The 15,240-nt window shown below is 37.4% G+C and overlaps 1 protein-coding gene across 3 annotated transcripts in view; it reads left to right on the top strand.

Moving 5' to 3' along the window:
• Window positions 1-15,240, top strand: part of LOC144630533 (uncharacterized) — a 32,251-nt gene that overhangs the window by 7,125 nt on the left and 9,886 nt on the right. For 2 of the 3 annotated variants that reach the window (XM_078488893.1, XM_078488891.1), the window contains exons 3-14: window positions 3,128-3,491; window positions 4,108-4,225; window positions 4,577-4,670; window positions 5,215-5,367; window positions 6,352-6,488; window positions 7,328-7,484; window positions 8,399-8,553; window positions 9,523-9,861; window positions 10,734-10,974; window positions 11,534-11,733; window positions 12,363-12,439; window positions 13,647-13,676. In XM_078488893.1, the coding sequence (XP_078345019.1) occupies window positions 3,128-3,491; window positions 4,108-4,225; window positions 4,577-4,670; window positions 5,215-5,367; window positions 6,352-6,488; window positions 7,328-7,484; window positions 8,399-8,553; window positions 9,523-9,861; window positions 10,734-10,974; window positions 11,534-11,733; window positions 12,363-12,439; window positions 13,647-13,676 (2,065 nt within the window). The remainder of the gene's footprint in view (window positions 1-3,127; window positions 3,492-4,107; window positions 4,226-4,576; window positions 4,671-5,214; window positions 5,368-6,351; window positions 6,489-7,327; window positions 7,485-8,398; window positions 8,554-9,522; window positions 9,862-10,733; window positions 10,975-11,533; window positions 11,734-12,362; window positions 12,440-13,646; window positions 13,677-15,240) is intronic. The other variant, XM_078488892.1, reaches the window with a different exon arrangement.

Raw genomic sequence — 15,240 nt, 5'->3', positions numbered from 1 at the left:
CAGTCTTGGGAATTAGTGTTAATTTAAGGTGATTCCCTAGTATTGCATGTGCATCCTTACTGCGCGTCCCTATGCGCGCGCACATAACATGGCGGCTTTTTCTCGGCTTGGCTGGGGGTCGTCTCGGACCATCATTTTTTCTCTTCTCGTGCTCCCTTGATCATCTTGGCGTTCATATCACGCGTGCACTCCGCGGTTAGGAATTGTTGGAAAATCAGGTCTTCCCTCCGTCGGGACCCCCTTTTTATTTCAATTCTTCCCTTAGGAAAAACCAACTGGCAAAGTTTGGTTGGAAATCTATGAGAGTTCTATTTCTAGGGAATCACCTTAAATAAGTTAGGGATTTTTTTTGTCGGAGGTGAACTTACCGTAATTCTTTATAGATTATAGATTCTTCCTTATTTTGCACGATTTACCCACTTTGAGAAAGGAGATGTGATATGGGAGAAGGTGGTCTGTAAGAATGTTCTTCACTGTAAAATTTAATGTGTGGTTCCAGAAAATATCCATACCCCTCCACGGAAGGGATTTGCCCTATGACCCCCCAACCCCTCTGAAAATTCCAATTTAGCTTCATACATTGCTTTAAAGTTTTGGGTCTTTGTGACCCCCCCCCCCCTCCTCCCCAGAATTTCCGATCCCTTCTGTGGGGGGAGTATGGATATTTTCTGGAACCACACAATGTCATAATCTCAGTAAGCTAGTGGAAGGGGACAGGGGGGTCTGAACCTCCCACCTCCCATACCTTTTACTCCAGAATCCCGTACTTTTTGCTCCTGCTTCCTGCCCCTTTCTGTAGTGGACCTTCTCTCTCTTCTCTCGTATCTATTGCCAATTATAATGAAATGTTGCATCGAATTTTACTCATTTTCTCCCGGTTCCCGCCACCTTAGAAATCCCGCTTCCCACTATCTCTTCTCCCGCCTCCCACCCCTTTTCTCCCAGGCTCCCGCCCTCCTGTCCCCCACCACTAGCTAGCTAAATGGTTAGTAATTATACATAACATACATATCAAGTTTAAATTTGTAAGTTGTTTTTGTTTTGCGTGCAAACTTATAATAGAATAACAATAAGGGGTTAATTGTAATACTGTGTCTTCTTTGCACAACTGGGACATACATTTAAGATATTCTACTTGGAGATGTAGCAAAACACTGTTATTTAAACCCAACAGTAAAACATTCTTTAAAAACGAAGGCTTTTTTAGTATAATAGCTGATGAAAAGTTTACAAGTTTTTCATTGTGTGCAAAATGCATAAGAATAACAATATCTGTTGTTTATTTTTACAATCAATGTGTGCAAGGTCAAACCATCATGTTTTGACAATATAAAGTGACCTAATTCGCAATGTTGATGTTTTTGTACCATAGCCAGAAATCGTTTGTTTAATCCTGAGAGGTTAGTGATAATTGTTTCAAAGCGGCTCAAATTTTGATTTCAAAGTTGCATTGCTTGTTTGGTTTCACCCACTTAAACCCCAAGAAAAATATTTTAAGTACATGTAGAGATTGCCAGCTTTGATAAGATCTGCAAAGAAAACAGTGATTTTATTCAAGGATGTAGCTTGGATCAACAGTTGTGTCTCTGAATGAAACCAGGCCTGAAATAATGGCCAGCTGTTATGGTTAATCACTGAGAATCCTTCACAGTTAGGCCATGCTACAGTTGTAAGTTTATTTTTCTTTCCATTATATGCAAATATGACTGTTTAGGAGACCTAATCTCTAAGGAAACAGTTATATTGAACATTTGCTTTGTTGTAACATTAGGGACTTACCGGTAGTATTATTTTCATGTTTGAGCCACCCAGAGGTGTAATAGTCTCTTTTAGTCCTTATAAAATGATTTTAAAATCTTGCTTCCTTACACATACAGTACTTCAGCATTAATTTTGCTTTCTCACTTGAAACAACCATGAGCCATATTAATTACAACTGTACATGTATTAAATATATAGTTACAGTTACATTAGCTACATTTAGAAATAAACAGACTGTGTGTTCTGTGAAGAGCTTCATCTTAAAATGATACATTTTGTACCTTTCAGTGGTAACATGAGTTCATAATTTTAGGATTTCAGAATCAGGGATAAAAATAATAGGCAGAAGTTGGAAGAAATAACCACCCGAGGAATTGATTTTTCTGGCTTAAAGACTATGTCTGGTTAGATCTTTCTTTTAATGTGACCCAAATTTTCCGCCTGTGAGCAAGAAAATTTCGCCTATTGGAAATCTTAGCTACATCCCTGAAAATAATTATTGTTAAATGTACAGTTCTAGTGTAGGATACAGAATTAAAAAAAAACCCACACCTCTTATTAAATGAGTTCAGTTATTCCTGCTCGCAGAGTGGATCTGGAGTTGAGTAACTTGATCAATTTTGTTCTCTTAATAGCCTCTCTGGTTAATATTTAATGTGTTTCAGGACTTATTTTGCATTTGTGTGAAAACAGGTATATACTAGAGCATTTAGAATTTTCTAGAATTAAAATCTCAAAATATGTGGTTAAAAATGTAGTGCTTAATAATCTATTTAATTTCATGTAAAATCCATTAAAAGACATAGTAATACCCAGTATGTACTTAATGTACTGGATACATTAAATGTACATTTATATTTAAAAACAAGGGCAGATTACATTTATTTGTAATCTGATTTCGATCACTTTAAACACTTTCATTTCCATGAATGCCAAATCTGGAAGTAGAAAAAAATGGATCCACTATATTTTCCTTTTTGCAAACTGTTGAGGAACAAACAGTCCTCAATGAAATTACTACTTAAAAGCTCTCATTTGAATGGTCGCAGATTAAGGTTTTATCCACAGATTTAAATGTTAGAACCATGTAAATTTATTGACTCAAGGAGATTGATTGACTCTGACTAGCGGTGAAAGGCTTAAAAGTTATAGGAGACTGAATTTTTAAGAAAGCAATGTAAAAGTTTAAATTTGTCAGTAATTTTTTAAGAGAGGATCAGATTAATGGCAGAAATGATGGAGGGAAAGAGTGAACATCTTTGTAAGTATTAATATATCTACAGATGCATGCAGAGAGGACTGTGGTATCACAACCAACAAGCTAAGAAGCTTTAATTCACACTGATCATTCTTAATATTTTTTCAGCTTCCAAAAACAAAAAAAGACATTTCTCCTCCTCTTTGAAACCCTTCAGCATGATGAAGACGAAATCGGAATCCAATCTCGTGCAGCGGTTCGACTTTGTTGCAGTGGATATCCCCCTTGAAGCTGAACCAGAACCAGAGAAAAAAGACGAAGGTGGAAAACGTTTCATAGAGGATGAGAAAAATGAGCTGATCAAGCAAGAAGAGCCTGAGTCAACTACAGGTCAGAAAGGAAGACGGCCTAGTGTGTTTGAAGAAGGCTTGAAGGAGTTTTATGATTTGAAAGCTGCAGAAACAAAAGACGACATGAAGGCTCCAGAAATCACTCTGGAAGATTTGGATGTTATTTCAGGGCAGACAACACAGTGAGTATTGTCACAATTATACTTGAGGAAGACATTGCAAGTTATTATTATATATTTTTTACCAAAAGGGTATCTTGTGTATGTATACTCTTGATTCCCTTTCCCTTGTTCCACAGGGATGAGCAAATTTTCACCATCTGTCATTCGATTTTATTATTAATAAATAATAAATAATTTTATTATTAAATTTATTTTCCATCAAAGACTGTATTTCTATTGTGGATAATATTCAGTACAATGAACATGCAAAGCTGTGCTCTTAGTATAATTGCAGGGTGCCTGAAAGCTCTTATCTAAGAAATCTTGGGTGCCCAGCTCATAAAAGCTTTCATGATAGCAAAGTTATACAAGTCGCCCAAAGACAAAAGTAAGTCACATGTGGCACTGGGGCTCTGCTTGAGCACAGCTCTGTCATGTATGAGCACATTACTATTTGGTCACTCCCCTACTATGTCTTCCTGGTGGCATCATAACATCCACAATGTGAGACCAAGGTAACAAGTAAACGTGGGGTGGGGTGGGTAACTGGCCGTTAGTAGTGAGAATTGGTATTTTTCAACTTGGGTTCAAAATCTGTATTTAAGCACTTCATCTAACACTGAACTGTCTTTCTTAGACAACTGACATCTCTAGCTGGAGACAGAACAAGGATAAAGCCAAAACGACACCATAAAACAACATCAAATCCTATCAAAAACTTACAACAGAGAAATGATGTGAGGACAGATACTGAGGTAAATTTCCTGTGTCTTTTACTTACCTGAACTGGATTTAAACTCTATACCTCTTAAATTGCTGTCCAACCCCTATCTATTTTGTCACAGAGGCAATGCTGGGTGAAACAATATTTTTTTTAAATAAATGACTCCAACCCATACCCCAACCCTAACCCTATTATTTACTTAGTATAAAAAAAATCAACCAGTTGGAAGAAAATAACTTAGATCAAAAACTAACTGCAACATATACATGTATGGATGATGGATAACAGACTCGCTTATCATATATGGGTATCGTGACAATTTGGTGAATAACAATGATTATTAACAGGATGTAATTATTTTTGGGGGATCTGTACAATGTAGGTTGAGAGACCAAGAATAGAGAAGAAACAAGTCACTAGTGAACATCCCGTTATCAAGAGAAAGAAAAAGAAATACAAGGACCCTGATAACTTGTGTAAGTTTTCATTCTTGTTTGTATATTATACATGTATTTTTATATATTTGTAACACTAGCAGCTGTTACAACTGAGTTCACTCAGTGTAACGGGTTTAGATGTTGATTGGTGTTATAATTTATTACACTTACATACACAGCAAAATGCTACAGGTGATAACTTAAATGTAACAGCTGCTTAAAAACGTAATGACAGCCCTTGCTCTCATTTGTCAGAATGGTCAATGACCAAACACAGAGTCGCACATTTCACCATTTAATTTCACTCAAGACTAGACCATGTGGTTTCACAATTCTGAAGGTCAGGTGCGCCTGCGATGCAATAAAGTGGTAAATTTGTCATGAAAATCACCAGGGCAACAAGTTTAATATTAAAATTAATTACCAAATTATTACAATTATTAATCTTATTCGATTCTTAATAGCTCTGTTTGTTAAATTCAATTGTATTCCAGTCCTGTTAGCACGTTAGATAGCATTTCAAATTAAATTCTTTTTTTTTCAAAACTTATTATTATAATAATATTCCACTTTTGTCTTCCAGGGAGACGACACACTCTTGATGCATCAGCAATGGCTGGTCTGGCCAGCACAGAAGATTTCACAAAAGTCAGGCTGCGTAAAACTGCAGGGCCTGAAGAAAAGGAAAAGGATGAGTTCAATGGAACAAAACCCATCATGCTTATTCACATAAAAGGTAAATGAAGAACATTAATATAACACAGGAGCATTTTGGAAGTTTCTGTGCAGGTTACAACAAGCTTGCAACCACAGGCATACCATCCATACCAAACCATTTTCAGTGATTATTGCATAAATTGTCCAAGTAGTTGGTACAGATTGATCATTGTAAATCAGCAAATTTACAACCTAATTTGATATTCCAGCTAGTTCAAAAGAACAACAGCGCAAACTGATTGCACTCAAATTAAGCCAGACTATAGTTTGAAGACTGTTCTTTCAAGGTCCGAGATCTCCGATGAAGATTAGTTGAGAAAAAAATGTGTTTTAGGCTACATTCCAGAGGCGGTACCCGATGTCGAAGTTGTACGCCTTGTGTAAATATTTGTATTCTCTACACGAGTCAAAAACTTAAACTCCTAGAACTGCTTTCGCGCACTACAAATGGCCAAGAAAATGGCATAAAAACAAACCTTAACAATGCGAAAAATATTTCTACTTCATTTTATTACAAATACGAGTCGTGAAAGCCAATTTTAGAAAGCTTAAATACTTACAATGGCAATTAGTGAAGAAATTGAACATTCATATGGGCATGCTGTGACCTCACAAACATAGGATGGTCTGCCTGTGTTGCAACCAGAAACTCATAAAGGGTTAAAAATGCATTCACAACGTTTTAAATATTCAGTTTTGCCAAGTACCCTGTTTGGAAACACTAAGAATTTGTACAACAGCATTTTCGGTTTTGCGGGAAGTTACTTGAATTCCAACCTAAATGCCGTAAATGACTTACAGAAACTAAAGAAATTCATTAAGTGTATCCAAGTGAAGTTTTCCAGACTACTGAATGAATGATGGTAAAACAGTTATTTTAACCAAAGTTAACTTTTTTCAACTAAGCTTGTTAAAAAACAAGAGTACACCACAACAACTGTGGCGCAGTCATTCAGTTTGAAATACATTTTATTTAACCTGTTTAATTCGTTTATACATGCAGGTCGTCGTCATCTGCAAGTACGCCTTGTTGAACCAAGTCTCAAGTCACTGAATTCTGGAGACTGTTTTGCGCTGGTGACAGAAAAAGATTTGTTTTCTTGGACTGGGAAAGACTGCAATCCATATGAAAAGGCTAAGGTCAGTAAAATAATTATGTTTTCTACAAGTAATGTTATGTCACCAGTGATCATCATCACCTAGCTTTTGATTGTTGTTTTTAACTTGATGTGTGTTAATTAATTTTTTTGATGTAGCTTTCCAGGCTGTTAATTTCGACAACTAAAACCAAAGAAAGATACACTACAGGGCTGCAAATAACAGTCGGACATCAGACACTGGTCGACCACAATATGACAATGTTCGATGAAATTCTAACTGTGGTCGGACAGAATGTCCGGAGAACCTTTTTCTGCTTTCCAGTGCAAACAACAATGTTCTGTGTTGATAAGGCATTAGATTAGCAGGTTCACATATTGAGGAGTACTGTAATATGATGTCCGACCTCACTTTTGTTTTGTCCGATCAAAATGGTGTCTTAATTGGATGCATGACCTTTCAAGGGAAAAAAATTATTTGCAGCCCTGCATTGCAAAAGCAAATAACAATAATACAGTTACTTTACACAGTCATTTACTCAAAAAGTCGTTCTTTTTTATATTTGAATTGATAGACAGATTGATAGTTACTGGTCAAAGCACTTTGACAGTTGTAAGCATTTTCCTACCCATAACACCTGTGCAGTGTTACGGGTTAATGGTTCAATTGAGAACCCTTCTTTTGCTTGCCTAGTGGCACATAGGGCATCAAGCTTCCTCTATTCCTGTTGGTCCATTGTGCATGTATTGAAACTGTAAGGACAAAGTCATATAAAAAAAAAAAAATAAAAAAAAAAAAAAAAATTTTTAAAAAAAAGGAAAAAACCCACTTTTGTTGATGATTGTTGAACATTCACAGCATTTTGTTGACCTTTTACACAGGTGACAGAGATTGTCTCAAAGATCAAAACTAAGAATGAACTGAACTGTAAAGCAAGAGACATTGTGACAATTGAAGAAGGAGACATGGACTACAATGCTGCCCTGGACAAGTTTGCAAATATTCTGAGCGGTGATCCAGGCAGCAACGCTATTCGAGGTTGGCTAATATTTTCATCATGTTTTTCTCATAAATTTGTATCTCAAGATTGCTGTACAGTACGTGTGAGGCACAGTGGCATAATGGTTAGTGTGCTGGACTCTAGATCAAACAGTTTGGGTTTGAGCCCTGGCGGGGGCATTGTGTTGCACATTCTTGGGCAAAACACTTAATTCTCATAGTGTCTGTCTTTGCCCAGGTGTATAAATGGGTACCAGCGAATTTGTAATGCTTGGGGGGTAACCCTGCAATGGACTAGCATCCCATCCAGGGGGGAGTAGAAATACTCCTAGCTGTTTGTTTTTAATTAAAGTGCATTAAAAAGAAAGAAATACTCCTAGTCACGTCATGCTATGGAAACTGTGATAAGCCCTGGCCTGATTGGCCAGTAGGCTCGCATGCAGACATTACATTTACCTTGCTGTACATAGTCCACTCTCCTAAGTCCTGTCTCCTTTTGTATGTTCTCCTCCCTTCTCCTAGTAACAACTCCCAGCATAGTCCCCCTTGCAAAGTCACCTTGTATCCTAATGCAAAGCCCCCTTTAGCAGAGGCCTTTCCTTTCTTAGACCCCTCTCCAGTACATGGTGTCTCCTTCCTGTAGTCTAATTCTTCAGAATTCAGTCTTCTTCTTCCTCTCCCCCAATGCATAGTCATACATGTAGTCCTGTCTCTCCATGCATGGTCCCTTCATCAAAGTCTCCCCTGTGTATTGTCCCTTCTACCACTCTTATCCCCCCCTTGTGTGTAGTTCCCACTCCATCTGCATATAACCCACCCAGGCATAGCCAGTCTTCTGTTGTTATTAATTTACTAAAATTATTCTTTATCATAATCTCATATATTCATTATTGTTTATAGCTGCACTTAGGTGAACAGTTTAATAAGTTCCCTCTTTTATTCCTCTCTTTTAGATGCTCATTCAATGGCAAAAGATGAAGAGTATGAGAAAGGCATTGTGAAAGGAAACATGGTGTACAAAATTCATTGGACTGAGCCTCCAACTCTGATGCCAGTTGACAGTATGTGTGGACACATTCCTCAAGTCTCTATTTTTGACACAAAGGAGGTGAATATCATAAACACCCACGGATAAGCCACACCTGCAGATGAGCCGCACCCTGAATTTAGCAACTCAAATATATTTTTAGAAAAAAGTTTTTCTGAAGAAATCCAAAGTAGAGTATTTTTAATCCTTCTTCATCAAACGGAAAATACCGTAAAATTAATGATCTAATAAACGCCCACTCTGAAATAAACGCCTCGTATCTAATGTCTCCTTAAGTGTTAAGTTTGTATTAGACGCGCCCTTCTAATAAACCCCCCATGTCTAATAGACGCCCCCCTCCAAGAATCACCTCAAAAACCAAAGAAATGCTCCATGGATAGAGTAAAATTACGCAATATTGTTAGTTTCTTGCTTGACTCAGGCATATGACTTCAAAGTCATACCCACAATTTGTGCTTTTATAAAATATTGAATTAATAAATTATTACCATCTGACAGTTTTCCGAAAACTTGTTGAACCTGAACAAACAGTAGTCACCCAGTGGCTAAACCCAACAAAATGCTTATAATTATATAATAAATTAATCAGAACCTAAAACAGATTGTTGTCAAGTGTAGAAAATTATCATTAGTGTAGCAGCTCTCGTAAGCTTGTAATTATACTGGTCCCCTAGGGTCGTTGTTCCTGTTGTTTGTTTTATGTTCTCTCAAAGGGTAGCAAGCCATTTGTGTTAGATCTTACAAGAGCTGCTGCCTGACAGTTAATCTAATAAAACTGCTTTTGTGCTACTGCTACTGGTTTGTATGAAGGTAGTTTCAAGGTGTTGTATGGCCTAACCACTCATTATGCGTATTCTTCCATCTAGTTAATAATTAAAGTAGGAATTAATATCTGAATAAATGAAGATGCCACCATCGCAGCTCACTCAGGAAGTTTTTTTGTAAAACGGTTGAGAGCCTCTCACTTGATAACTGCAGTTGCTGTGACTATGTGCTCATGTTGTGTTCTTGCACTGTCTCCTTGCACAGGTTTTCATATTTGACTTTGGTTCAGAGTTGTATGTGTGGAATGGCCAGCAGTCATTATCAGGCCAAAGAAAGTCTGCCTTTGCACTGGCTAAGCAGCTCTATGAAGAGCCATTTAAACCATATGCCAAACACTGTGATCCAATATTTCCATATGGTAAATCTGAATCCGACAAAGTCGACAACAAAGTGTCATCTGGAAGACCACCATGGACGTTGTTTGCAAGGCTCCATGAAAAGGCAGAGACAATCTTGTTTCGTGAGAAATTCCTTGATTGGCCAGATCCAACCAAGATTATCCGAATGAGAGGGCATCCTAGTATGCTTGAATTGGCACCTAAGGTATGCACAGTAAATTAGTTTAACTGTAGCCAGGATTTAAGTTTACCAGATAGTTTAAGGCAAGCTCTTTACAGCCACTGCTGCACATTGGAGGCTGCAGTGATCTTATTGTTAGTTCATTGGTTGGTCTGGGTTTGAGTCTTGACTGGGATTCTTCTATTCTGTGTCGTGTTTACTGCCAAAGTGCCTCTCTACACTAAATGGGTTCTAGTTAACAATTAGACTATGAGTCCAAGTTTTGTTTGAGCAAGTAGTCAACAAGGTGTGGCTGAGTTGACTATTGCTCATGGAAAACAAGGGAGAGGAGTCTAATTGTTTTACACTTTTAAGGCAAAGATCAAGAATATTTGTACCTTAAAAGAGCAAGGCAGATGCGATTGTGTTCTATCAGCAAATAGAAAACATTGGGAGAACTAATCAAATTTGCGGATTTTCAATAGAACACTAAATAAATATTATTGGTAGCCGAAGGGTAACTTCAGTTTTTGCAAAATGTTGGGAGCACCTTTACTGGGCTTTGCATCCCTTCAAAGGGGAGAAGCAGTACTCATAGTCTCTTTTTTTGTAGAAATCAAAGTCTAGCACTGGCTCCTCTAAGTTCTAGACTTGAAAAAGAACTGTTGTGCGATTTTACAATCCCAAAGGAAAATTGAGCTGCAATACTATATAATCAATACAGTTAAGTTTTCAAACCTGGTTTCTGACTCAAAATCTAGTCTTTGGCCATGTTTTTTTTATTTACATATCCTGTTTCATTGTGGTTGTTGTAAAGAGAAACCGTAAAATTGCAGACAGGTTTACTGGACAACCTGTTGACAACATGGAAAAAGTGATAGTGAAGATTTGACTTTGACTTATATTGCGACTTCTAGCCTCCTCCAGTCGAACTGAAGTCTATTGATCCCAAGAGCATGCTGAAATGTGCTGCACCGCTCCAAAGCCAGTTCTTTGAAGGAGTGAATGTTGGGCGTGGCAATGGTGTGCCGACTGTATGGGTTGGTGATATCTACAAAGAAGGAAATCTTGTCACAACGGTTGGTTTAACCGTCTGGCATATCAATGAGTACAGACATTTTGAGCTACCAGCTGCACATATTGGTCATTTCCATTCAGGTACATGAATTAACAAAATTAATTACAGACATTATTCCAATGGTCCACTCCTCTCTAGAATGTAAGGATACGTTTTCACAAGATCTGACTGAAACCATTCCGAACTGAACTGGATCAGATCAGCTTCTGTTTACATGTATGTGGAAACAATTTTGCAACCGATCCAGGTGTTTACATGAGGTTTTTTCTGGATCCAGTCTGGTATGGATCCAAAGCTTGACCTGTATTGGGGCTGTTCCGGACCGGTTCCAGAACAGTCCAGTGTTAAAGAATGCCTATCTGGTCCGATTTTTGGACAGGGTCAGCTTCTGTTGACATGGAACTGTTTGGAACCAACCCAGGTGTTCATACAAGATTTTTCTGGATTTGGTCCAGTACGGATCCAAAACTGGACCTGTATTGGGTCTTTGGGTCTGTTTCGGAACCATTCCAGAACAGTCCCATGTAAACAGAAGACCTATCCAGTCTGATTGCAGACCAAATCTATTTGACTGCATTTGGAACTGGTCCTGTACAAACATAGCCTAAGTTATGCTAAACCATTGTTTTGCTGTTGCAGGGGAGGGATATGTCATTAGATGGGCATACTTTGTACTTGCTGACAGAATAGTCAAGGACAGAAAGTCACGTTGTCGTTCAACTGTTGCTGGACGTGTTCGCTGTGCCTACTTTTTCTGGCAAGGAAACGACTGCTCAGTGAACGAGAAAGGTGCCGCTGCCATTATGGCAGTAGAACTTGATGAAGAAAAAGGACCACAGGTCAGTGTTTTATTATTTATTTAAATATCTAAGGCTTTTTTTAAAACAAACTTTAGTGGAACATCACAGCACATAGGCTTTGTATTGCCTTGGGTGCTCAGGCGAAGATCAAGGGCAAAATATGACTGTTGTTTGATTGCATGTTACTATGCAGTTCAGCTTCATGGTTCCACAAAACATGTTTCAGATTTGAGTCTCTAAAACATCAACTAGATGATTTGAAAGGTGCTTTCCATTTTCAAAGTGCAGCCAGTCAGACCAACAGGAACTGACCATTGTATCTGGGCCAACCGAGTGGAATGGTCCTTTCCTTTTTGCATTCCTTTCCCCTGTTCCCCGCATCTGTGAGAAGCTACTGAACTAAAGTAAGACGATTGATCAGTTTGTCAAAATGGAACGGAAAATTTTGGTCCGACCGGTCTGGCCAGTCAAAGTGGACGCACTCCAGAGGTGGTCTGAAATATTCCAGTCAGACCGAACCGAAACAGGCCAATTCCATTTGACTTCCAATCTAAATTTTTGAAATATTTGGCTAAATGGAAAGCACCTGAAGTCTTCCTTTGGTTTGTCCATCGATCTGTTTGATTTGTTTTTGTTTTTATTTATTATTTTTTAATTTGTTTGTACAGGTAAGAGTGGTCCAAGGAAAGGAAACTCCAGTATTTCTGAATCTTTTCAAAGGTGGAATGATTATTCACACTGGAAGGTACATTACGATTACTTCCAGCAATTAATTTTGTTTATTTAATAACTAAATAACATCATTTCTGGTAGCAATCTGTCACAAGGCAATACACAGAGGTACAAGCCAAGTGCCATTAGCATACACAAAGTCATTTGAACTGCATGCTGGGGAATTATGTTCATTTAATTCAAGACTGATTATTAACCACTAATTTGTATAGGACCCACAGGTAACACCATGTGACCTGCATTTGTACACCTCTGGTCACTGCAACAGATCTGCCTGGAGCCGACTGTTTGAACTGAGAGCTTTTTATTTATTTTTTTTTGCTATTAACAAAAAAAAAAAACTAATCGAATGAAATGATTGTTCTGGTAGAATATTTTCCCAAAACAGGAATTGAAGGTCCATACATAAAGGACCATGCTGATATTCTCCTGAGCCCTGAGCAAACTTGGTTAATAAGAGATTTATTGCATGACTTTATTGTAACGTTTAGGTTGTAAGAGTTCTATTAGAATAGATCACAGTTTGGTATGCTATTATTCGCAACAGCACAAACACAATGCACATCACCAGACATGAATTTTGTGACTTAGAAGATTACCACACTGAAAGGTTCATGTTGGACTTCTTCGACATCACTTATGCACAACATTTGCATGTGTCTATTCATTATGATACATACCTTTGTACATATGTGTATCAAGTCCTTCTTTGAGAGGATCACAGAAGCCTGCAGATGTTTGTTTCATATGTACACTTGTTTGTTCAAAACGTCATAATTTGAATAACACTGATTTGATAAATAATTATTGTAGCATGAGAAAGCCAACATTTCTTATCTGATACTCAGTTCCATGTTACGCAAAGGAAAATTCCATGCTAATTATATAGCTTTTCACAGCTGTAATTGGTTGTTGCCTGTGCACAGAATAACTACACAGATCTCTGTACAGTGTCGTCATCTGTATGGAATTTTTCATCTTAAATCTGTCGCTGGAGACTGAAATTATTAGTGTGCAATGAGAGATGTTGTTTTCTCATGCTAAATTAGCTTAAAACTGATAATAAGCGTTTTTAAAAAAGTAAACATTTTTTAAATAGAACAATCAAGGACATCAGTTGGATTTCGTGATGGGAGAACATAGTAATTTTCTTTTAATTGTCAGGTTTTTAACCATTATTGTTATGTGAAAGTTCACCTCACTAATTCTTTCATTAACAGTGAACCCAAGAACTGGTATGACCCAGAAAAGTAAGTCTAATTCTGGTTTTCTAACACTACTTTTTTTCTTTTGGGAATTTGATTCAAACAATTTTCTCAGTGGGAATATCTACTTTGGCTGAGCTGGTTCTTTTTTCTTCCTTGTGATTTTGATAGAGCTCTATTTTTAATAAACAAGAAAACTTTAGGCAATGGTTGTGAGTAATGAGTAAATTAAGTTAAATTTAAATTTTAAAAATTAAGAGTGAAATTTAAAAGATATCACAACTTAAAATACTAGTAAATGACGTGGTAACTAAATAAGAAATTTATAACTAATAATAAATAATTATTAAAAGAACATGTAAATAGTTAGCTACAGTAGAATTAAGAATTATTGCCCTAGCATTGCTTACAGAAGTAACAATTAATGCCTCTCTCGCGTTGCGTAACAGTGCCTCTCTGTCATGCCATTCACTGAGCAGTGCCCCCCCCCCCGCCCTTATTACTTATATTTCCCATTAACACATAACATTAATTCCCCCTTTAACACCCCCAGCCAAAAAATTAATATTTTACCTACAAGGCATAACTGGGACATTAAAATTGTCCTAGAGTTGCTTACAAAATTACTAATTAATGTGCGAGCTCTTAACATCACTGCAGTAACAGTACCTATTGATCAGATGTATGATGTGGGGCATTCTGTTGTAATTTATGTGGTTATGTATTTCTCAATAACTAAATGATTATTCTCCTTCTTGTAGAATAACAATTTCATTATTATACTTGTTGTCTGCGTCTTGAACCCAGTCAGAAGAAATTATGTTTTATAAAAAATTAATAATGGCAAAATAAACCTAAATCATTAGGTTGTGCCCATTATTTGTAAATAATATGAAATTATGCTAATTAATTGTAAAAATGAAATAAATTAATGCTAAATGTTAAATCCACTTGTCAAGTTTCATGTCTCCCTGTTCGTAGTCAGTTGTCAATAATCACCTTTCACCTGCACAGCACATGTAAAATCCTGTCTTATTCGTGAAAGTGTTTTTCGTTCAACTCTCTCCTTGTTGATACTGTGTAAAAACAGACCTGGAGTTGTTCCATGCTATACTTCTTCATTCATTTTACATATATGTTATTGCCCTCATGTACTTCTCTCTTAAGTTGAAATTTGTACCTCTTTAATGTAGACACCTCCTTGCCTAGTTCCTAGGCCTCTATTTTCGTCGCGGTCAACTCGTTTCGGGTCACGTGGTCCGAGCGAAAAGATACGTCACCGAAACGAGTTGTGACGTCAGTAATACCGCGAAGGCCTGGGAAAAAAGCCGTACAGGAACTAGGCAAGACACCTCCCTAAGGTGGACAGCAATCAAAGGCAGACACCTTTCTAAAGTTGACAGTCTCTGAAGGCCATGTTACACGAGGCAATTTGCCTTGAACGACTAAAAACATTGTGGTGCCACACATTCGCAATTTCTGTTTGCAATTTGCATATGGACCCGTTAGGAATCATCCTCTTGAAATGTCCCAAAAGCAATGGACACACTCTATTTGCCTCTTAAAATTGAGTTGCAAGTTGTAGTTGACTTATCACACGTTGCAATTT

Source organism: Oculina patagonica, chromosome 11 (assembly GCF_052425735.1).
Source record: "Oculina patagonica isolate OP01 chromosome 11, crgOcupat, whole genome shotgun sequence".
Classification (NCBI taxonomy): Eukaryota; Metazoa; Cnidaria; class Anthozoa; order Scleractinia; family Oculinidae; genus Oculina; species Oculina patagonica.
The sequence above is the reverse complement of the archived record's forward strand: the minus strand, read 5'-3'. Positions and strand labels throughout refer to the sequence as shown.